Genomic DNA, 24,146 nt, shown 5'->3' on the forward strand with positions numbered 1-24,146 from the left:
ATGCTTGCTTTATTCTCTTGAATTTAAGACTCTTGTAGATTAGCAAATAAGAGCAAAGCCTCTGTACCAGGCCTCGTACTAAGAATCATTTACTTATTTTCTGTGGCTCCCTGTTCTTATTTCCTACCTCCTCATCAGCCTAGTGTTTCCCTGCTCTCTTAGCACATACACCCCAGTGAAGCTGCACTCTCTGAATCCCCAGTGATTCCAGAACGGTAAATGTTTCAACATTGGATAATGGCAACACAACAATGTTGTCCATATGGCAGGTGCAATAGGGATTCAAACACCAACTTTTTTTTTTTTTTTTTAACCAGTGGCTGCTCACATAGGTACATTTTGCCTAATACATACCCAAATGTCTAGATTCTCAGGACAGGAGGCATTCCTTGAGACCTGATTAGTATAAACAATGGAGGCAGAGATATCACCATGGTAAGGAGTGGCTGGAACCCTCTTCAAATCTAGTTAGTTCCAAGACTCAAGTTCAAAGTCCTGGTCTCACCAAGGTCTCAGGTCTGCATCCCTTAGCTTTGCTATATACTACCATAGGTATGGAATGACTTTATAAAAATATCGTCAGCAGCCTTCTGATTAAACCTTCTTTCCATCTGTTACAGTATGATGTCAGATCTGATTTAATGGTGTGTCCCAAAGAAGCTTCCTCGGGGCCTGGCACACAGTACTTTCTCAACGTATTTTGTTATTCTCCAGAAACATGTATACAATCTCTCAGATCTCTGTCATCTTCCACAAGTCCAATGGCAGCTACCAAACCTCCCTCCGTCTACCCTCGAGACACTCTAAACTCTGCTCTTCTTCCCATGTTTTCTTACATTTTCTGGATCTTTGGAATGGATTCTTCCTTCTAGAGAACCCTTTCTCCCTTAGCCACCTGGCAAAGCTAATTGTCAGCTGGAGAGTGAGCTTCCGTTCTCTCACTCATTACCATGCATTTCAGGCTGGGATTACTATGTCGCTTTCATATCTACGATAGGGCATTATTTTAGGGCTTTAAATTTTTAATATTTTTGTTCATGTGTATGTGTGTGTGCATGAGTGCGCGTGCGTGCTGTGGTATCCACAGGTAGACTAGAGGATAATTTGAGTGAATAAGTTCTCTTCTCCCACCACATGAGTTCCAGGGATTGAATTCAGATCGTCAGACTGTGTGACAAGCACTTTTACCCTCTGAGCCACCGATTTCATTGGTTTGGTCTCAGTACTTCTCAGTGTACGTGTCATGAGCATGAATGGAGAATTTTGTCTTTCGAAAGTCAGTTGTCACGTTGTCAGAATGCCTCAGGATGGTATACTTCTTTACCAGGTGACATCACTACAGTCCAGGGGCAGATATTCACCTTTCTGTGCTCAGAGACCAGCCTCATCTATGTCTCAGTTAATAAGAATGACTGGAGACCAAGATGCTAACTCGCACAGAGAAAACCTCAGGGAGCCCATTCTGTCAATTTAAGATGAAAACATCTGGGAAGGCAACTAGACAATCACACTTTCTGGATAAATAAATATGTTCGATCCTTTCAGATAAGTGAGAAGGAGAACCTGATAGCATGGTCTCAGAACAGGTATAGTTATATACATCTTAGTTGAGCATAACAACACCAGGAGGAGGGATCTCAGTGTTACATGGGGAAGATAATCCTAAGACCCTCATGAAACTCTTCCCCTGATTGGAATAAGAATGATATCTGTCTCCTGCATACTGTATGCAACACTGGGTTTCAAAGTATTTAAAGGTCTGACCTACCTTCATCTAATTGGCTTATTCTTTCTGGGTTTCATGCAATAGCTAAAATCATATTACACCCTGGAGACCAGTCTATTTCTTTAAGAAGATTTTAAAAGTCTCTATGCATTGATTTCTAAGGGCAAAAATAACCCCATTTCTTTAATTATCTTTTTAAATGTAGATGAAGATAATTGGACATTGTTCATTTATTTTCCATGCTTTCTCATGTAGGAACATACAATCTGCTAACAATTAGAGATGGTGATTCATCAGTTCTGGTATCATAGTCTAGAATCAAATCACAGACAAACATGTTACATAAGTATTTATTTTCACTGATAGTGGTGTGGGACAATGGTCTGTATTCTGTCAATTATATTTTAAATAAATGATGATTGGCCAGTAGCCAGGCAGGAAGTATAGGTGGGACAACTAAACAGGAAATAGAGGTGGGTTAATGAGAACAGGAGAATTCTGGGAAGAAGCAAGCTCCTTCTACAGTCCTGGCCCAGCCACAGAAGAAGCAAGATGTGACTGCCTCGCTGAAAAAGGTACTGAGCCAATGTGGCTAACACAGATAAGAATAATGGGCTAATATAAGTTATAAGAGTTAATAAGAATCCTGAGATACTAGGCTAATCAGTTTGTAGTTAATGTAGACCTCTGTGTGATTTCTTTGGGAATTAACAATAGTGGGGACCGATCAGGACAGAAACCCTGACAACAATTGATTTTAAAACATCTTTAAGGCCCACCCCCCACCCCACGGCCCCTAGACCTGCCACCCCTCACCAGGACCGATGAGTCGGAACAGCTGTCCCGAGAGCCATGTCGGGTTCCTCTAGCATGGCCGCCATGAAGAAGTTGGTTCAGCAGCTCTGGCTGGAGGCCGGGCTCAACCACGTGAAGGTTTCCCAGGCAGCTGCAGACTTGAAACAGTTCTGTCTGCAGAATGCTCAACATGACCCTCTGCTGACCGGAGTGTCTTCTAGTACAAATCACTTCAGACCCCAGAAAGTCTGCTCCTTTATGTAGTCAGCTATCTTGAGGTTTCTTAAACCACTTTTCATGAACCAGTGGATATTCTGAAGTCTGTACAGAAGCTTCTCTAACACGTGCCATAATACACAGTCTTTCCTTGTCAATCCTTAACATCTACCTCTCTGAATCTTCATGGATTTCTGTTTCACAAGGTTTAACTATTTTATATACACTGGCTGTAGCATACAATAAAACAGCATACAAATCTCTGGCCTTGTTATTGCTATGAAATGCAGTGTACTAGATTCAATGCTTTACATTGGCAAGGCTTCTAAGAATTTACAGGCTATTGCAAAATTTTATTCAAGATTGGGAGACTTCCACTTTCTTTCAGCTAGTTATGTTGGGAGCAGAGAGACCCCAGATCCTGAATTTCTTGTAATCCCCTGATCTGAGTGCCTACAGCTGCTCTGAGCACGAGACCTTCAGGAGTTCCTGATGGCAGGAGAGTGGTTTCTGGTGGGGCGTGGGTATCTCTATATAATCTGTCCCTGAACACAATAAAGGGGGCATTCTTGGGGAATTCAAAAAAAAACTTTAAGAAAAAGTGTTATCATTGTCCACTATGTTCAGCGAGTCCGGATTTATCCCAGGCTTTTTCAGACCCAGGCCAGCTGGCTTTGGTGAGATACCAATAGAACATCCCCATTGTCTCAGTGTGTGGGCGCACCCCTCGCGGTCCTGAGTTCCTTGGACTTCCCACAGGGCAGGGAACCCTGATTGCTCTTTGGGCTGAGGAGGGAGGGGGACTTCATTGGGGGAGGGGAAGGGAAAGGGGAGGCGGTGGCGGGGAAGAGACAGACATCTTTAATAAATAAATTAATTAATAAAAAAGTGTTATCTTTAAATGCATAATGATATTAATATTTTAGAAATATTGATTTTTCTGGTGTTCTAGAATTCAGTTTCATTTTCAGGAAGAAATTGTTATTAGTGAATAATGCATTGAGATAAAAATGTTATAAGTAAGCTTACTAGCTTATAATTCATTACACGAAGGTATTCCTATGCTGAAATATACAGTTACCTGTTGTTATCAACAGCGTAAGATTAGTTTAATAACTAATTGGAGATAAACAATTGTGTGTGTTTGTGTTCATAATCAGTGGTCCTCAAATTTTGAAATTTTTTGATTAAGGTTTTTAAATATCAGTAAGGTTTTTTTTTTTTTTTTAGCAAAGAAGACAATCAGTTATTGTAAACAAAAGGCTAGATTTCTGTAAAGTCTGACTGGATTCCATAGAATATGTGTAGAATGGATTACACAGAACACGTCTATGTTCCAATATTATAGCTGCTTTATAACCAGTTTATCCTGAAATTTTGACAGCAACATTAGACCTTGCCAGGCATCCCCTCTGTGTGTGGTACCCATGGAGGTCAGTAGAGGGCATCAGACCACCAGGTCTGGAGTCCCAGGTGGTTGTGGTGCTGTGTGGGTGCTGGTGACTGAAGTTGGGTCCTCTACAAGAGCTCTTCACCACTGAGCCATCTCTGTAGCGCTCACAGAGGTTATTTTAATGCAGTTGAAATACAGCAGTAGGTTGGGAAATGTTAAATATGGCAGGTTTATTAGTTATGTTATCATTCTTTAGCTGGTGACGTAAACAAACAAACGAAGAAAGAGAAGTGGCTAATCGCAACATTTGTTTACGACCCTGGGGCATAATCGGGAGATCAAATGGATATTGCAAATGGATGTTTTTCAGGATTAGATGAGTGTCTCTTAAAAGTCAACATACGTGAAGGCAGTGGGGCGTGTCATTGGAGAGACTGTTAGGAGAGACCTTAAGAGATAAAGAAGTGGGAGTTTGTGGTAACATATGTCCTTAATCAACTTCTCTCTTTAATTCATTTTCTCTTATGGTGTGTGTGTGTGTGTGTGTACACGTGTGTGTGTGCGTCCAAAAGGCAGAGATTGATGCCAGGTGTTACCTTGATCCATCTCTTATTATTCAAGTGAGGTCTCTCACTGAACCCTGGGCCTGACTGTTCTGCTGGCCTAGCTAGCAAGCTTGCTCCAGGGATCAACATGTCTCTGGGATTATAGACTGGCTGTAGTAACTTCTCGGCTTTTACAAGGTCTAGGAACTTCCAAATCCTGCTCCTCCTGCTTGCATGGGAAACACTTTGTCCCAAGCCATCTCCCGGCTCCCAACTATCTCTTTGTTATTCTCTGCTTGATTGCAACGTTCTGGACCCTGTGTTCTGTTGATAAGAACTGGAGGTAGAACCAAGTGCTAAAAATGACACTGAGATGGTAATTCTGAACACAGCTGTTCAAATGTTCCGATGATGGTGGATGTTTACTTCTCATTCGTCTAATCTGGGATTGGTGGTTTCTGCCATTTTTATACCCTGCGCACAAATCAGTTCTGTAAACATATATTTTTCCAGATTATTCCCCAGGAGGAGCATTGGGTGAAGGATGAAGCACTAGGCAGAAATGAATACTGCTGCCCATGTTATGGACCGGTCATAGAAGTGTAATTCCACGGTGGAGAAAAAGAAAGAAAAGAAATTTTCAGTAGGAAATAAATCAATAAAGAGATAGTACTAAAAGGAAGAGGTGACATTATCTTGCTCTCTTTTGTGCTCTCAGAGCTGCACTTACACACGTCTGTAGCATAATTTGCAGAGCTTAGAGCAGATCAAAACGTGGGGCTTTTTGTACAAAACAACAGCTTCAAGTCAGCCAAACTGCACAGATTTGCACCTCAGGAAGCTGGTCCTGAGTCCCACAGACTTAGACTACTTGCCCAAACATTACTCTTTGAGTCTGAAGGTTCAGAGTGAGCCCTAGAAAACGCCCGAGGTATTCGGTTGCAGCCAGTTTTACCATGCTTCCTGACAGCGTTTTCTAAGACCCGGTGGGTGAATACCTGCAATAATGCAAACATCACATTGTCATTGATTTTCCGTTTTCCAGATTATCTGGAGAGCAGAGACCATTTTGAGAAAGTTTAATGAGTTTTATAAAATATTTGAACTAGCATTTGGTAGACAATTTTTAAAGATTTTTAATTAGCATAATTGTACATATTTATGCACATCTTAATATAAAGAATAATCAATGCAAACAGAATGTTCAACGTCTAAAACATTGGTTTATACCAAATGGCAAAAGTTTTTTTTTTTTTTAAAAAAACTCCCTTCTTCTAGTTATTTAGAAATTAAAATAAAGAAGCTATCACTAACCATTTTCACTTAATGTGTGATGAAATACTGGGAGGCCTCTCCTACCTGACTTCAACTTTGCATCCATTACTAACTTCTCATCTTGCATTCTTGTGCAGGTTTCATTCATGTTGCAGTTCAGAGCTTCTTGTAACTACCTTCTCTGAAGCTGTGTCACTAGCATGACATTCCTTGGCTACATTAGGTGGTTCCATTTTGGCCAAAATAAAATGCAACTGGTGACCAGACAAAGACTGACATGAAGAGAACACCTGGCCACTATTTAGAACTTTCCAAAGACCCAGGGTGCTAATTTTCCTGTGATTTCACCTTTCCTTTGAGAACAGCTTCTTCCCTCCCGCAATGGGACATGACTGGCTTTCCACTTCTGTACTTCCTCTCCGCCACACTTTGCTTTCTGATTTAACATGCTAGCTTCTGCTTAGCTGCCTGAGATGTGTCGCTGGGTTCTAAGAATAGAGTTGGGGATCAACCCCATTATTATGTACTGAGAGTGTAAGAATGGGACAGCTTGGAGCAGCAAATTCACGTCTACAAATACAGTCAGCTGCTTTCTAATGCAATTGTGTTCCCAGGAAACCCTGCATTATTAATCACAGTGTATGAGCAATTGATCAGCAGCAAGGAGCTTAGAATTGTGACAGTTTCAGAATCACAATTACACAGTTACTTTTTCCACTAGGAATTTTCAGTGTTGTGAGTATTTTCAGCCTATGAATAATTCATATGTGTAATATACAAATTAAAGATTAATCAATAAAAAAATTAGATAAAAATTTCTGAGTAAGCTCTGTGCATTTTAGATGATGAAAACCAGAGAGCTTCTAATGACTTACCGTTATCCAAAAGAAGGTTTATAAGTAATTGCTATGACATGCTGTGACAAAATGCAGGTTAAAATGAGTTACTTTACAAAGGCATTGAGCCATAGTTGCTGAGGCTATTTACAACCGTCAGTGTTGACTTAGTAAAGGATTAAGAGCACATTCAGGTCAGCTTAGTCAACACCTTGCATCCTAACACTTAAAGATCCACATGCAAAGCTCGTCCTGGGGCCTGAGCTTCTGATAATTATGTGCACTTCATGCATTAACAGTGAAGCACCTGCCGGGCAGTGGTGGCGCACGCCTTTAATCCCCAGCACTCGGGAGGCAGAGGCAGGCAGATCTCTGAGTTCAAGGCCAGCCTGGTCTACAAGAGCTAGTTCCAGGACAGGCTCCAAAGCAACACAGAGAAATCCTGGTCTCAAAAAACCAAACCAAACAAAAAAATAACAAAAACAAACAAACAAGAAGAAGAAGAAGAAACAAAAAAACAGTGAAGCTCAGGGTAAGCATGCTGCTGCAGCCCTGTAACCCAGTACTCAGAAGGCTGAGGTGGGTGGAGCATGAGTTCAAGATCAGTCTCTTGTCTTAAAAATGAAAACTAACTAGCTAGCTAACTAACTAATCAATCAGGATGGGTATGGTGTCACGGAATTGTAATGGCAGCACTCGGGGGGCTGTAGTAAGAGGATTACAGTTCAAGAACAGGCTTATATTTGGACAGGAGGAAGAACAAAGTGATAACGTGAAGTTGCTTATATATGTTCATGCTGTTCCTTTAATGGTTGATCTAGCAAAATTATATTTTGCTAAGTCTTTAATGGGTAGAGTGCTACAGTATTAACAAACACATAGTTTATAGAACATGTGTAGGTATATTTATATCCTATTCATTCTAAAAGACTAGAAATACTGTAGAGGTGGGAACGTGTGTTATTTATATTCTCCTGGCTGAATGGTCATACTTTAGAAAAGGGAGAACTAAACACTGATATGGTGTCTTTCCATGTAAGACTTAGCCTTTACAAAGTGATTCAAAATTGCTTTGTTTAGCTTAGTCTTCTCAATACCGCAGAGTTTGTGCTAGACGCTAGGCAAGACAAGTGACTCACCTCTAACATCTTACATCTACCATAGTGGCTCTCAACCTGCTGGTCCAACTGCCCTTTCACAGGGCTCATCTAAGACGATCAGAAAATGCAGCTATTTACATTATGATTCATGAGAGTAGCAAAATTACACTTATGAAGGAGCAACAAAAATAATGTTATGGCCAAGGGTCACTGCAGCATGAGGAGCCATATTAAAGGGCTACAGCATTGCACAGGGAGAGAATCACTGCTATTTCAGGGTAGAAACGAGGAAAAATCTCAGTGAAGTTTGAAGTGTGCTGCCAGCTGTTCAGCCCCACAGGAGAACTCAGACATCAGCGATGAATTGATTCAACGTAGAGTCAGAGACAGGTCACCGAGAAAGGAAACTTCAGCTGCTCCTTAAGGAATGGGTTGATTTACCGGGTGACAGCTGATGACAAACAGAACAGCAAGAGCCAAAGAACAGATGAAGTGTAGCATTTGTTAGGGACACACTGGTTATTCAGAAGCGGGAGCAGGCGTGTGTGGGTACAGCAGGGAACATCTGAGGGTGTGAACGGAGTTGACTCATTAGTGCCTGGAAACAGTGAGCTACGGGAGCACAAAGTGCAAAGACTGAGCGAGATGAATCAGGAGCGTGCATTCTGAAGATGGGGTAAGCAGCTTCTGTCATTTAAAGTCTACAGCAGGATTGGGCTCTCATTTCGTGCCCTTCTATTTTTTCATTTAGCTTTATCTTTACCCAAAGAGGCTGGTTGCTCCCTATTTACACTAGAGGAAGTAGAAGTCACAGCCATTGACTGGTGCCTCAGAAGATGAACTATCATGTTCAGGCAAAGTTGAGCTTCAGCCTACTACCACAACTCCTTCTGAAAGACCCCCTGGAGTGGGGAAACTCTCACTCAAGTCTCAGGATAACACAACCCCCCAGGAACCCACGAGAGACTGTCTTTGCTGCAATCACACAAGGTTTATTGATAGGAACCAGTGCACTGGGGCAAAACTCATTTCCCATGCAGGGTAGAGGAGTTCGAAACTGAGTAGCTGGCCACAACCCAAAGGGGTAGGAAGGGTATCATTGGAAAATTCTGAAAATACCAGTGATAATCAGAGGGGGTAACTCCCCCCCCGTTTCTCAAGATTATTCTCAAGATTGTAATCTAACTTTATGGTCAGCTAGTTCCTGGAACAGAGTCACTGAACCGGCTAACCTAGATTTTTGGCTCTTCTCTTCCTGCTAGATTTTTGGCTCTATTCCAGAGCCTGCTAGAAGGGTCTGGATTTATCTGGGTCTTTCATTTCCATACTACTACAGTGTCTTTCTGAGATGCTTGCAGGAGTCCCATAGTTGACCAGCCAGTGGGGCTGTGCTACCTTCCCTCCCTCCCCATGCACATAGCCCTTGGCCACCATCACTCCCACCCCGTATCTACCATCTTCTCCTCCTCTACCATCACCACCACCATTCTACCTCAATACCTCCACCATCACCCCAGATCTACCACTACCTCCCCCTCCAACATCTCACTCTCAACACCACCACCTCCTCCTTCTTTCTCTTCATCTCTTATTTGTCGGTGGAAACCAATGAAGAGAGAGGATAGGCATGTGAAGACTGTCTAAGTTGAACTGCCCTAATGTAAGCAGCATTCCTTGCGGGAGTTTGTCAGTGATGGGAATGTAGAAATTCTCTCTGAAAGCCCTGCTTCTTCCCTATTGTAGCCCACAGCTGTCAGGATGTGGGGGGTGTTTCCTGAGTAAAGAAAAACAAAGCAAAACAGAAAAGAAGAAAACAAAAAGGCCCCTTCCTGTTATTTGGATCCACATAAAGGTTGTTATCCCCAAACAGCTACTTCCTCTTCCTTGACAGAGAACTGATTTGGCAATCTCTGTGGTTGCCACACCACAGTCCTTTGTGATTGTGAGGTGGCCTTCACTGAAGTGGGTGTGCAAGCTCTCTGAATTGCCTGTCCACGAGTGTTCTCCGGGATGAATGGTTCTTCCCAAAGAGGACTTTGCTGTTCAGACGATGAAGTAAGACTGCACTGAGTTTGCGTGGTTTGCTCATTTCTTCTGCCAGCCCTGCTGTGCGGTCCCCACATGTAGTAATTCCTATGGTGAGATGTGTGCCGGCATCTGCCAGCACAGTAAGATACTGGGTGCTCCCTCAGTGGTCCAGATCAGTGTATTCCACAGCCTGTTCTGTTGAGACGGTTCCAGCTAAAGCCTCCATTTGCTTTCTCATCATGCTGGCAGTGATGACACCAGGTGATTGTTCTCCCTGGTGGTGTCTTCTCAAGTCGCTTTCTGCATGGTCAGACAGACTTGATTTATGTGGAAATTGGATCATATTTTTATCAGCTTCAAATTTGTACAAAAGAAACTCAGGACATTCTTCACGCCCGTTATGGTGTGAGATGAATGCTTTCTTTTCCGGCCTAGCTAGACCTTGTCCATACCTTTGTTTAATTTGCTTATTAGGCACATCCTATTTTTATAAATGCTATTTCAAAAGCTTTTCAGTTACTGTTATTGTGTGTGTGTGTGCATGCCCATGTGCAAATGAACATGGCATAGCATACCTGAAGTCACAAGACAACATTGTGGGGTCACTTCTCTTCTTCCTCATTTAATTGGGAACCAAGAATCAAACTCAGGTTATTATGATTCTATTGCCAACACCCTTACCTGTTGAGCCATCTTACCAACCCAAGGGAACATTAAAATTTTAACTAACTTATTTTACCAGACAGTGATAAATGAACTTAGCAGCACTGGATCACAACTGCTCCATTGGGAGCTGGTGGGAGCGATAAGGAAGAAACTTGTATAAGGTTTTCGCACACTCACCCCCACCCCAAATAAATAGATACACAAGTAAATGAATAAATGTAAATAAAAATCCTCTTTCACATAGTGTCAATGCTTCATATTTGCTGTTCTCTGGTTAGCTGTTTCTATTTCTAGTGACTGCTTGAACTTAGTTACCATATATTGTTAGTTACTTTACTGTCAGAGTCTCATTGAGGGTTGTGGCATCATATGTCTAAAGAAAACATTACCTGAAAAATGATTGGAAGAATCATTACATCTGAAGTGTAGGAGCCGTGAAACTTTCGTAGAAGGTGAGGGTGGAGGAGCCAGAGAGACATTATGTCTCCCCACCATGAACATCACTGATAAAGGCTCTTGGAAGGGACCTTGGTGTCTTTAATAAGATGTGTAGCCACTGAACCAGAGCCTCCTGCAAATGTCAACAAATGACGTCAGTGTTTATGCTGACTCATGACCTATCTCAGGAATCACTATGTTCCAAGTCAAAGATATCGTGTGATGATAAAGGATAGTTGTTAGACTGGGACCTAGAATATACTTAATTAACAGGGCCATGGTGTGCTTTAATTCCTTACTAATCATAGAACTTGTAAAAGTTTTACTATTATAGAGATTTTATTAAAAAGAAATCCAGAGGATCAGAGAAAAATATAGAGCTCAATAAAAATCAATAATAAAAAAAGAAATCTACTTTCTTTAAGCTAGTTTCCCCAAGCTCTTCTGGAGTAAAGCCTGGTATAAGCTGCAATTATTTGATGACTGATTTTTTTCTTAGAACTCCTAATTTCCTTTTCTTTGCTGTAGGGTAGAAACCTTGGGGAATTTTTTTTCTGTCCATATTTTACTCCATTTGATCAGCAGAGAGAATGGCATGGAAGCCATTTGATAGTTTATGGTCATCTCTCTTCATTTGGTGTTTTATTCTTGTGATTTCAGTTACTTGTGGTTAGATGTGGTCCAAAGACATTAAATAAAAAGACTCTAGATATAAATAATTTGCAAGTTTTAACTTGTGCACAGTTGGCTTTGTGCTCTCTGGAATGTGAACCAGCCTTTGTTCAGCATATACACATTTTTACATGCTGCCCACTTAGCCCCCATCCTGGCTATCGGATCAACTGTTGTGGGATCATTTAAGTCAGCTCTAGTGAGCCTTACTCAGCTGCCGGACATTCTGTGTCACAATGCCTATATCAATGACCTCATTTCATTTCATCTTTCTTTACTTTTCTCTTTCCTAAAATGCTCTTCTCTCGTCTGGAGCCCAATAAACTGTCATCTCCCCTTCAGATTCCACCTTAGCCACCCATAGCTGTGATTTCTCCACTGTCATACACCATGCAACTGTGTTTACAGCTCCAGCCATAATCACGGTTTCAGACTTGTTTCATGAATCTTTTCTACTGTGCTACAAGCTCTTTAAGGACAGGGCCCGTGCCCTGTTTAGCTCACCAGTGGGTCTCCGTAATTTTACACAATGCTCTTAACATACTTGTCAAATTTTGTTGAGAGATGATGGACATAATGCCAGCATATATTAATACTAGAGATATTTATTGATTGAGTAAAAGTATTTGAAGACTGAATGCAGGTTAACATAATTAAAATAGATAAATGGTATCTATCTTAAACACTATTATGGACTGTCTGTGGGAGGGTCAGTGTATTTATACTCTTAGAAATATCTGAGACTCTGTATATTTGTGTGGTATATTAGTCAGGGTTATCTAGAAGAACAGAACTGGTTCAATGAATCTATAGATAAAGAGAAGGGATTTATTGAAGTGGTGCACAGGCTGTGGTTCAGGTAGTCCATCACTGGCTATCTCCCAGCAGAAAGTCCAAGATTCCTAGAGTTGTTCAGTCCTGGACACTGACTGTCTTAACTGATCTTCAGTATGCCGCAGAATCCTGAAGTAGACTCTAATACCAGTAAAGAAATGGACTTGCCAGCAGGCAAGAAGCAAAAGCTTTCTTTTCTCATGTCCTTTATATAGACTGCCACCAGAGTGTGTGGTCCAGATGAAAGATGATTCTTCCCATCTCAAAAGATTTGAATGAAATGTGGGTGTTCACACTTCAAGTAATTTAATTAAGAAAAACCCCTCCCAGATATGCCCGACTGCTTGGGTTTTAGTTGATTCTTGATGAGTCAAGTTGACAGCCAAGAATAGCCATCTCAGATGGTATATAGACTTTTAAAGCTTGAAATAGGTGTTTTAACTTAGAAAAAAATTATATTTGTTTATCAACTTTTTTTTGTGGCTGTGAACACACACACTTGTGAAAGTCAGAGGACAACTTGTGGGTGTTGGTACTTTTGGGAATCAAACTCTGTCCATAAGACTTGGTGGCAAGTGCTTTTACCTGCGGAGCTATCTTGCAGACCATGGTTCTATTGTCTTCAGATTGTATTACATTTTAATTACCTCAGACCCTGAAGCTGTGTTTAGAAGGACCAGTTGTGTGAGACTATGGAGTTAGTAAGACAGCTAGGGAACAGCCTGAGTGTTAGATTTAGAACCATCTCTGCTTAGCTCTGAGCCCAGGCCACACTATGTACTTCATATGCAAACTTGAGGACATTATTTTCTATCCTTGAATATGAGTTATGTTATCTGTAAAGTGTTACCTAATAAGATTATTAAGTGACTTGTTGAATTTAAATATGTCATTTCAATTATTTCTATTTACCACATGATAAATAGAAAGGCTTCCTTCTTCTTGCTCTTTGCATCTTCCTCCAAAGAAATCTGCATGTTTTGAAAGATATATCAAGTATATTCTCATCCGTCCCAATGGAGAATGTGTTTTAACAGTGAACTACAACTGAATGAGAGCTAGAATAAAAGGCTAGAAGAAGGGTACAATGTGTCATCAGGGATTGGGGACACACTGGTCAATGCCATATGTGTTTCTGTGTATGTGTATGCTATGTGTGAAAAAGTACCTGTGAGAACCCAAAGAATGGGTCAGACCCCCTGGATCTTGAGTTACATTTGCTTGCATTCTCCCTGATGTAGGTTCTGGGAACTGAATTCAGATCCTCTGCAAGAACCACAAGTCCTATTAACTGCTGAGACATCCCTGCAGCAGATCTTAGCCTATGGCTAAGAACAAAAGCGACCAATGATGCACTGCTTCTTTGACTTCCAATTGCTTTTAATTTGCTTAAGTTGTTTATCAAACCTCTGAGGGAAATTCGCTGTGCTTTTCTGCTTTGGGAAGGGAAAGGAAGGGAGGGGAGGGGAGGGAAAGGGAGGAAAGGAGAGGTAAGGGGAGAGGAGGAAAGGGAAAAAAGGATGTGTTCATGTTTCATGAGACAGTTACTTTTACTCCACTCTTAAGAATACCTATCTCAAAAGGTAAAAATGTGTTGTATACTGCAAGTACAGTAATCAAGTTGATTCATACTTTAGTTCAGAATTTAAGAGCTTGGGTAATGGCTGTGTGAGTGGACTGTGAGACAATGAAGAGACCAAGGTCATCGTGCCTTTACTTTTATGGATAAACCACATAGCTAAAGTGTACCATTCCTATTTACTTGTCTACGTTTAGATTTAAAGAGAGCTGTGCCTGTATTACTTCAGTAGAACGATGAAGCCAGGAGAAAGGGCTCAGTGGGTAAAGGCACTTGCTGCCAAGTCTGATGGCCTGAGTTGGGTTCCTGAGATTCGCTTAGTTGAAGGAAAGAACTAAAGAACTCCTGCAATTTGCCTTTGACTGACACATGTGTGCTGGGACTCCTGTGCACCAGGACCTGCACACACTTGCACAATAAATGAGTAAATAGATAATAGAATGAAAGATTGCCTGATTCATTGCCCCCGAAACACTGCAAACCAAACTGACCTTTGTTGATCAAAACCTGCCCACCATCACCCCTTCTGAATGCCCTTTCTTTTATGGGTGAGCAGTATTATTTTGATGTCTACTTTTTAGGGGGTGACTTTGAACTTTTAGAGATGAATGGAGTAGAAAGGGGAAGCGTAACAGTGCTTGCCAAATATCGAGAATAAGAATTGATGACACTGTCTTTGTCCTCATGTGAGAGGCAATTATCAAATCAGCAGATGATGGAGATAATTAATAATGAGCAATTATACCCACTGTAAAATTTTGTTTTTACACATGATTAAGGAATGGGTATAATTTTCTTATACAAATTAATGCACGTGCACACTTTAGGATACATCAATGAGCTATAAAAATCTCTCTTCACAGGCATTAATCTCCACCAATGCCTTCATGATTAGTATGCTGCAATAATAATAATAATTTATATGGCTAACAATTATTTAGTGCTTCTGTGTCAGTAGCTACTATGGTAATTATTTTTATATTTAATTCTAGTACCATTTTCTAAAGTAGTCATATATGAGCTATATTTCAAGCTACACGTGGAAAGTGAGTTTTGCAGAGGTTAAGTAACTTTCCTGAAATCTATAAGGCTTAATATGTGATAGAGGTTTATTTAAGTTCATGTTTATTTTCTGTCTAGTTACTGTTCAATAGTAACTGTGAAGAAAAGACCATGACCAAGGCAACATATAAAAGAAAGAATCTAATTGGGGCTTGCTTATAGTTTCATAGGTTAGTTCATGATTATTATGGTGGGAAGCATATGACAGCCAGGCAGGTAGGTAGGCATAGCACTGGAGCAGTGGCTGAGAACTTACGTGTGATACACAAGCAAAAANAAAAAAAAAAAAAAAAAAAAAAAAAAAAAAAAAAAAAAAAAGAAAGAGAACTGACTGAGTCTGGAGTAATCTTTTAAGCCTCAGTGCCTACCTGCAAGGACATACCTCTTCCAAAAAGGCCACACTTCCTAAGCCTTCTTAAACAGTCTACTAACTGGGAAGCAACCATTCAAATATATGATCCTATGGGGGCCATTCTCATTCAAACCAACACTTGATTTGGGATGGAGAGAAAGAGCAGCGGTTTAAGAGCATGGTTGCTCCTCCAGAGGACCTGTGTTTTATTCTCATCATCCACAGAATGGCTCACAACCATTTCCAATTTCTAGGAATCCTTTTTTGGCCTCCAAGGGAATCAGGCATGCAAGTTGTACACAGACATATATACATGCAGGCAAACATGCATACACAGAAAATATAAATAAATAAATCTTCAAATTTACTTAATTATTTAATAATCTTATCTTAGTCCCTAATCAGAAGCTATCAGAGAGAAAAAAGTAAGGGATCAAAAGCATGACTGTTTTTAGAAAGTTTATTTATTTTTATTCCTTTTTTGAGACAAGGTCTCACATAGCTCAGGCTGGCCTCCTTATTCTTCCTTCCTTCCTATCTATCTATCTATCTATCTATCTATCTATCTATCTATCTATCGTCTATCTATCTATCTATTATCTATCATCTATCTATCTATCTATCTATCTATCTATCTATCTATCTATCTATCTATCTATCATCATAATGTACAAAGATATATTTATTTTAAGGAGTCTACTCCTGAGATGATAGAATTTTGGAAGTTGGTAAGTCTGACACCAGCTTGATTTTGGTGTCAATTTTGACAAAGTATTAATTCTTCAGTGAACATGAATTTTTGCCCCTAGGCTTTCAACTGATGTCCGAGGTGTACCCATATTATGGAGAGAGTGAAGTACTTTACTCAAACTTTACAAGAAGCACACGCTAATCACACCTGAGAAATATCTACATAACACCTGTAGACTGGTGTTTGAGCAAGCATCTTAGCACCAAAGCCTAGCCAAATCAACACATAAAACAAGCATTACAGCTGCTAAAACAGAATCAGTTTCTTTCTCCTGTGTATTTTATCAGTTTTCATCTTCTAATGATGAGTCCAGTCCATGCATCCAGAGTGTGGATCACTGACATGCTCCTCAAATTTAATGGAGTCTATGTAATAGAATCCTTAGCTTTCTAACCTTTAGAAAAACAGACAGGCAAATTTACTGAGTATGATAACTGAGAATGACTGATAATTGAGTCAAGTAAGCAATTATTTGGCTACTCACTCCATTTAAGTCCTCTTCCTGCTTCTGAACTTTTGAGAAAAACAAGAACTTCTAAGTGGGCATGGTATCAGATTTCTTTCTAAATGTTTATGTTTATTTAGCGATATTTTAAATTTATCTTTTAACACCTAAGTATTTGGAAGTGGACTGAGAAGTGAATTTGAAATTTGGAAAACTCCCAAAGTGAATTTATCCATTTTATCTTGATCTGCCATGGTTTGGGGAAATTATTTTTCCAAGAGTTTCCCGATGATTCTTTGGATTCCATTGGTACACATTATAATGTATTTAATCTCTAATTTTGTTTTTGTTTTTTTTTTGGTTATATTGGTGATTGGGTCTGTTGATCTTGTTAATCTTTTCAAACAACCAATGTTTTGTCTTTCCTTTGTGTTGTTTTAAAAATCTGCTTTTCTTTAATTTCTGCTCTGATCTTTATACCTTTTTAAAAATAAGATTTATTTTTATTTGTGTGTATTTATGTGCATGTTTGTGTGAGCAAATGCCACACTTGTACAGGCGCATCTGGAGGACAAAAGAGGATGTTGGGTTCCTACAAACTGGAAACATAATATATATACAAAGAACCTATGGGGGGGTGGTAGTTTAAAAAAAAACCTGATAAAGCCTTCTGAGACATAGTACCTCCAAAACTTCCATTGAGTTTATTTTATGTTACCTATATACTGCTGGACAAGAGGCCTGCCCACCCCCCTGTTTTTGATTTTTCAAGACAGGGTTTTGCTGTAGTTTTAGAGCCTGTCCTGGAACTAGCTCTTGTAGACCATGTTCTAGCCTTGAACTCACAGAGATCCGCCCGACTTTGTCTGAGTGCTGGGATTAAAGGTGTATATCATCACTGCTTGACAGGGGCCCTGTCCTTAAGAGTGGCTTGTAACCCAATGAGACTCTGTTGGAGATAACTAAATTTTTCATTTGGGAGTGGTTATCAATTGGAGATAGCTTCTGGGTTACGGATGGGGGCATGTGTCTACTCACCCTCTGAGTGCTGGCATAGACCTGTGCAGGCCTTGTGCATGCTACCACAGTCTCTGTGAGTTCCTATGTACATCAGGCATGCTCTGCCTAGAAGAGCTTGTTTCCTTGGTGTTCTCTATCTCCTTTTGCTTTTCCAATCATTCTGCCTCTTCTTCTGCAGGGTTTCCTAAGCCCTGAAGGAAGGGGCTTGATGGAGATATCTCATTTAAGACTGAGTGTTCCATTTTTCTGCACATTGGCTGTAGGCCTCTATATTTCTTTTCATTTGTTGCAGAGGAGGCATCTCTGATGATGGCCGAGCAGAGCACTATGAGTATAGCCTATAAGTATATAGTCTATGAGTATAGCAGACAATCATTAAGAGTGACTTTATTGCTACATTTCTTTAGCAGAATAGTATTATTTGGTTTTCCCCTAGGACTCTGGGCTATCTAGTCTTAGGTTCTTGTCCATCCAAGCAGTGATGAGTTTGGGTACCATCTCACACAGTGAGCCTTAAGTCAAATCAGATATTGCTTGGTTACTCCCACAATCTTGTGCCACCATTGTACTAGCATGTTTTGCAGGAAGGTCATCATTGCAGACTGAAGAGTTTATACTCTAGCTGCAAAAACTAGACTTGCCCTTTCCATAGGCATGGCTCATTGCCCACGAAATACTGTTTTTCTTATAAATGATCTATTTCTTAGTCTTTTTCCATCCATGGACTATCCTTTTTCTACCTAAATCACTGAGAACCTTGTAATACTACTCACTGCCAGGTGGTGGTGGTTCAAGCCTTTAATCCCAGCACTTGGGAAGCAGAGGCAGGTGGATCTCCGTGAGTTTGAGGTCAGCCTAGTCTACAAGAGCTAGGTCCAAGATAGGCTTCATAGCTACAGTGAAACCCCATCTCGAAAACCAAAAAGCAAACAACAAACAAACAAATACTATTCACAGTACTTGTGTTGGGTATAAAAAGAAAAAGAAAAAAACCTGAAGGCAAAAATGAAAGAAAGATGCATTAAGGTACAATTCCCCCCCCCCTTTTTTTTACTACTCTATAAAGTTCAAGGACGTAAAATAAACATGGGAAAATTTAACTAAATAATGATTTTTCATAAAAGAAAATTGCTAACATAAGTGGGAACACTGAAGTTAGTCTTGGGTTTCTTGTATTCCGATTCTTGCAGTTCTATAATATGAACACTTCAAACCTGATTTCCCTGCTTTCAAAGAGAAAGGGGGGATTTTTTTTTGCTTTAGTAGCAATGATGGAAACAAATGCTGACATCCTCTATTCTCTGCCCCTCAGGATCCCACAGATTCATGCCATGTAGCCACACGTCCCCTGCCACCTTGCCCGGTCAGGATCCCAGCCTCTCCTAAAGGTAGCATAAAGCAAACCTGCTAAATCTTACTGTGATTTGGACCTTGGCCATATCACACTGTGTATCATATTTCTGTGTTCTTTATCCTCACCCAAGCTTATTCACACTGTAGAACATAATGCAGCTAACATTCAGGGTATCCTGGAATGAAAAGGTAAAGATCATGAGTCCCAAAGACACGGGCATGCTCTACTCCCCTGGACCACAGTGTCCAGAAGCTCCTCCGACTCCTCTTCTTGGCTCTACCAACTCTGTCTGCCACTTTATGACTCATTTTCACTCCTTCCAGTTTAGCCCACAACATTCGTGCATCACAATAGATTATGTAAAAGACATAGTCTATTACAGAGAAATCTCTTCTGCCATTTCCTTCTCTGAGCATTCTCTTCAGCTGCAGCCCGTATGAGAATCTGTCAGTTCCCTGTACGCAGTCTCCCTCGCAAACTCTCTACATGGTGTTCTGTGGTGTTTTCCTTTAGGTACTGGTCTGTCAGAGAAGAGTCTAGGACCGGCTAGTCAAACATTTTTATTAGTAGTGTGCGTGTAAGGCAATAGAGTCGTCACCTGACAAGAGGGAGACCTCTGAAAGGAACACAGAGACAGAGGCAGTGGCTCAGCCAAGCGGGCGGTGACATAAATTTGAGACCTGTGGACAAGTGGCTTGATTTGGGGGGCACATTGGGATGTCAAGGCAAAGGCAGGAAGGGGGTTTTATTGGTGTTATTTGAATGCTATTGTGCACAGCCACAGAAGGATAAGAAAAGGACTTGTCACAGGACCAACCTGTCTTGTTGGTGTAGCTATCCTCGGTATCAGTCCATTTGTGCTGAGATTGAAGCCGTAGAGAAACATGAAGGTGTACAGAGCTCACAATAGGCCTGTTAACTGTTCTTTTCTGCATTGGTCCTAGGAAGAGACAGGGCAGTAGGGCACTTAGTCTTTTTCTTTGTCAGAACTTCCAGGTTGTTCTCTCTTTTTTTCCAACTTAAGAATCACAATTTCTTTAGTTTTTTTTTNTTTTTTTTTTTTTTTTTCCTAGAAACCATGAAATAGACCCTCGGCCAAAACCCCACTGATCCTGTTCCACATCTCTATCTACTTCTATTGAAAATTCTCCTGAGAACTTTTGTCTGCATTTTTGGTTTTTCTTCCCCAGGTTCTACTCTAAGGGCATTGTAAGAGCCAAAGCTTTCATTGCAACACTTTGCCAGGCTTTCAAAATCAACTTCCTTGATGACTATAGAGGCATCTTCATGTTCAGAATCTTGTCTTATTCTACTGCCCAATGAATGCTTACATAATCCACCCCACGTCCTTGACACTTCTCTTCATGATGCTCACAAGATACTGTACTTGTGTGGTTCTCATTTAACCTCACAAAAAAGGGTTTTTATATGGATTTCCCCCCATTTTCCTTTCTCATCTTGAACCTTGAGTGTCATTGTGTGATTTGGAACGTTATGCATTCTTTAACATAAATATATTCGCATCTTCATGCTCTCAGCTGGTTCTTCCTCTGAACTGATTCATATGTTTGACCATTCCTTACTACTTATGCAGCCGAACCCAAACAGAACTCTTGATAAATCACACAAGACTCCCTTAGACTTTCCATGTCTATAGTATATTAATTTTTTTTTTTTAGATTTTCATCTAAAATTTTTACTTTGTACATGTGAGTTTTTCCCTGAATAACTATTCCCCATGTGCATGCAGTGCTCACAGAGACCAGAAGAGGGCATTAAATCTCCTGGAACTGGATTTATACAGTTGTGAGAACACATGTAGGTGCTGGGAATTGAACCCAAAGATTCTGGAAAAGTAGCCAGTGCTATTAACATCTGACCTGACTCTCCAGCCCTTATAATGCATTTTCTCAGTTATCTTCTATAGTTTTCTAATCTATCAGCAAATCTCATTGGCTTTACTCTCAAAGTACACCAGTCTTTTTACCTTTGTGGTTAGCATCATAATCCAGACTATTATTGTTCTTCTTAGGGACTACTGGAATGATTTTCTGATTTCTCTGTATTTGACTTTGTTCCATTGATGTTTTTCTCCACATGGAACACAGAGTCCTAATTCTAAAATGTAATTTGCTTGATGTCCACATTGAAATGTCATGGCCCGAAGCGTGATATGTAGTTAGCACAGAAAAACTATCTTTGTGAAAGTATTTTGTCATGGCATCTTTGTATCTGTTTTACTGTCATTTTGCTCTCATTCGTTCCTCCCTCTATTCTATTCCCACATGTCACTTGCCCTTCTCCATCTGGTTCCCTCTTCTCCTTCAGGAAGCACCCATCCTTTTCGGCTTTCTTATCTATAAACTCCGTTTCTCTTTGGTCACCTCTCTGAGGCTCTCTTCTACTCTTCTGATGAAAACAGAAGCCCTTATAAAAAGGAGACAGAGATGTTCTTTAAGGCAAGGGGCTAAATATATGTTAATTTTGGTCTTGCTTTAAAGGAATTCAAAGTTTAATGTATGTAATGTCTTTAGTCACTGAGCCTTATTATCACCCACAAATCAAATTTCTGGGAAATTCCCAAACTCCTGTGCCTCATATCTTCTTCCTTGCTAATCAATAGCTCATTAATCCATGATGTTATATTGAAAGTGAACTGGAACACAGACCTCAGATATTGATAACCGTCTTCTTGCATTCTGCTGGTCACTGGCAGGAACTGCAGCATTAATTCAAGAGGTGTGTTCCCCAGTGACTCCTAAACTTGCTTTTCAGGAAACAGAATGACTATGCTGTAGCAATGTCTATAATGAAACAGATACAGCTAACTAAAGCTACAGTAGTTATGATCAGAGAGGATGCCTAGAGAAGATCTAGAGTGGAGTGGACAACATTGGTGTTGCTTTCCAAACCATGCAATGAAGGCAACCCACCAGCACATAGCTTCAGTCACAACTGTGACATCCATCCTGCAAAATGAAGGGATTTTAGAAAGTCTTGTTTGTACCAAGTCCAATAATATTTTGTTTGTTATTTTTCTGAAGTATGACGAAGTATGGAAAACTAGAAAAACTTTTTTTTTTTTACATTTCTGTCCTACTGATAAAACTAAACTTCTTGCTATCAATCTACTGACTAGTTAATTAACAAGAGCTGAATTAAGCTCCCAGGCCATGAGGCATTTAATTTGCCTTGGAATCCTGTTCTAGTTAAACGCCAGATCTCTGGAGAACACATTAGCTTGATGCATTTCACCCTTGGTGCACTGCTTGGTGTCAGAAGAATGAGTAGCAACCAGCTCTCAGCCAAGACTGGATTTGCTCCCCTGATTGTCGATTTCAAAAGTAAGAGCAAGATGTAGAAAAATGGCAGTTTATGTGCCTGAAAGTCACCTTTTATAGGTTACATAAGGGAAACCAAATTGCGTTTCAAGGTTGGTTTGGTTTACAGTACATAGGCCTCTCAGTGTCCCCATGACCTTGTCCAAGCAAATGTGAGAAATAATGGAGAGTTGCTATTTTCTTTCCTTTCCTTTTTTTCTTAACTTAATCTATTTTAAGCTCAGTGACTACTTTAGTACTTAAGGGAAAGCAAAACTCTCTTCAAACAATAGGGGGGGATCAAGATTTTATAGCTTCAGGGTCAGCATCTTGGGGAAAATGGCATTCTCAGGAAACGCAGAAAATTTAATCTATCTTTAGTCATCTTCACCCTGTGTTTGTTTGGCTCTACCTGGTGCAGGGAGGCCATGTTTAAATGTTTCAGATTCAGCTGATAGATGTGGAATCCTGGTCAGTATTCTGTGCAGGACCCACATTGAGTCACCCCAAAATATCTTGCTTGGGATGCTAACTTGAAGCTCTGCCGAACTCGACACCACTCTAGAGACACTAAAAACATGAACTTTATCTCCATACCTTTCAACTGTCTTGATTCTCAGTGAAGACTGATACATCTCTCATCTGGCGAAGGGGAGTGGCAGCTCATGCTGGGTAGGAATTTACTTAGAGAAAACAATGTCTTTCCACACCTAACGTTCTTTGTAGAGGTTCATTTCCAATTCAGTGTCAGAAGTTATGAAGATAATCAATTATTGAGAAAAGGAAGCAGCATGATGCTGAGAAATGAGCAGAGAGATAAACTCTGGGAATCATAGAGACAAAATAGAGCCAGCACCTGCAGAGATCATTAGCACAGCAAGAGACGAGACCCTGGCTATTGGCAGAGAAAGCAGACTTGGTCATGATAAAAGTCCAGCTGCTGGTAGAGTTAATGTCAATGGTTCTCAACCTTTCCAATGCTGTGACCCTTTCATATAGTTCCTCATGTTGGGGTGACCCCCAACCATAAAATTATTTTCATCGCTACTTCATAACTATAATTTGCTACTGTTATGAGTTGTAATATAAATATCTGACATGCAGGATAGGATATCTAATATGCAACCCCTGCAGGGGTCATGACCCACTGGCTGAGAACCACTGTATTAATGGCAGCATGTAGAGAAATGTCAGGTTATATGTGTTTGTGTCAAAAGTAAAGAATGGATACAAGGATGAAGACCCAAACTTATCCTTTTGATTTCAACATGAATTTAATGTTGGATCTATCCATGGTAAGTGGAGATGGCAAGAAGACAGCATAGGAACAGACAGAAACACAGACTCTTACTAAAAGAAGTGAATTCAGGATTTCTTCTTTTGAGCTCAGACCTCACACAGGCCAAAGATAACCATTTCCCACATCTGTGTCTCCTATTGAAAAGACCTCAAAGGGTTTCATTTGTCCTGTGACTTTGATTCCATGATGAAAATTTCTTTTATGGAAGGCCAGCTCTCAAAGAGGGCTGTGTTCATTGCTCCGAACTGTGTCAAGAGCCCATGTCTAAGAAGGATGGACTGTTTGTATGCTTACTTTCAAAAACTTAGAATAGTTTCTCATGACTTCATTTTTTTCGTTCTTAAAGTGGACCTTTCAAGTAGACAACAATCATTTGTTTTTATGTCTTTTATGTGGCTCATCTCTGATGCTGATAAGAATTAACAGACATCTGACCATC

General features: G+C 40.3%; 1 protein-coding gene across 1 annotated transcript; it reads left to right on the forward strand.

Annotated features, from left to right (window-relative positions):
• Positions 1 to 2,578: 2,578 nt before the first annotated feature.
• On the forward strand, positions 2,579 to 3,249 carry LOC126499229 (guanine nucleotide-binding protein G(I)/G(S)/G(O) subunit gamma-5-like). Its single transcript, XM_050138390.1, has one exon. It carries the CDS (start codon positions 2,579 to 2,581, stop codon positions 2,783 to 2,785), a length of 207 nt encoding a protein of 68 aa, XP_049994347.1. The 3' UTR covers positions 2,786 to 3,249.
• Positions 3,250 to 24,146: the final 20,897 nt, after the last annotated feature.

Source organism: Alexandromys fortis, unplaced genomic scaffold (assembly GCF_014885135.2).
Source record: "Alexandromys fortis isolate MF-2015 unplaced genomic scaffold, M_Fortis_MF-2015_v1.1 scaffold_19, whole genome shotgun sequence".
Classification (NCBI taxonomy): Eukaryota; Metazoa; Chordata; class Mammalia; order Rodentia; family Cricetidae; genus Alexandromys; species Alexandromys fortis.

What these genes read in the sequence shown, in the direction of transcription:
- LOC126499229 (XM_050138390.1), top strand. Translation starts at nt 2,579, where the DNA reads ATGTCGGGTTCCTCTAGCATGGCCGCCATGAAGAAGTTGGTTCAGCAG.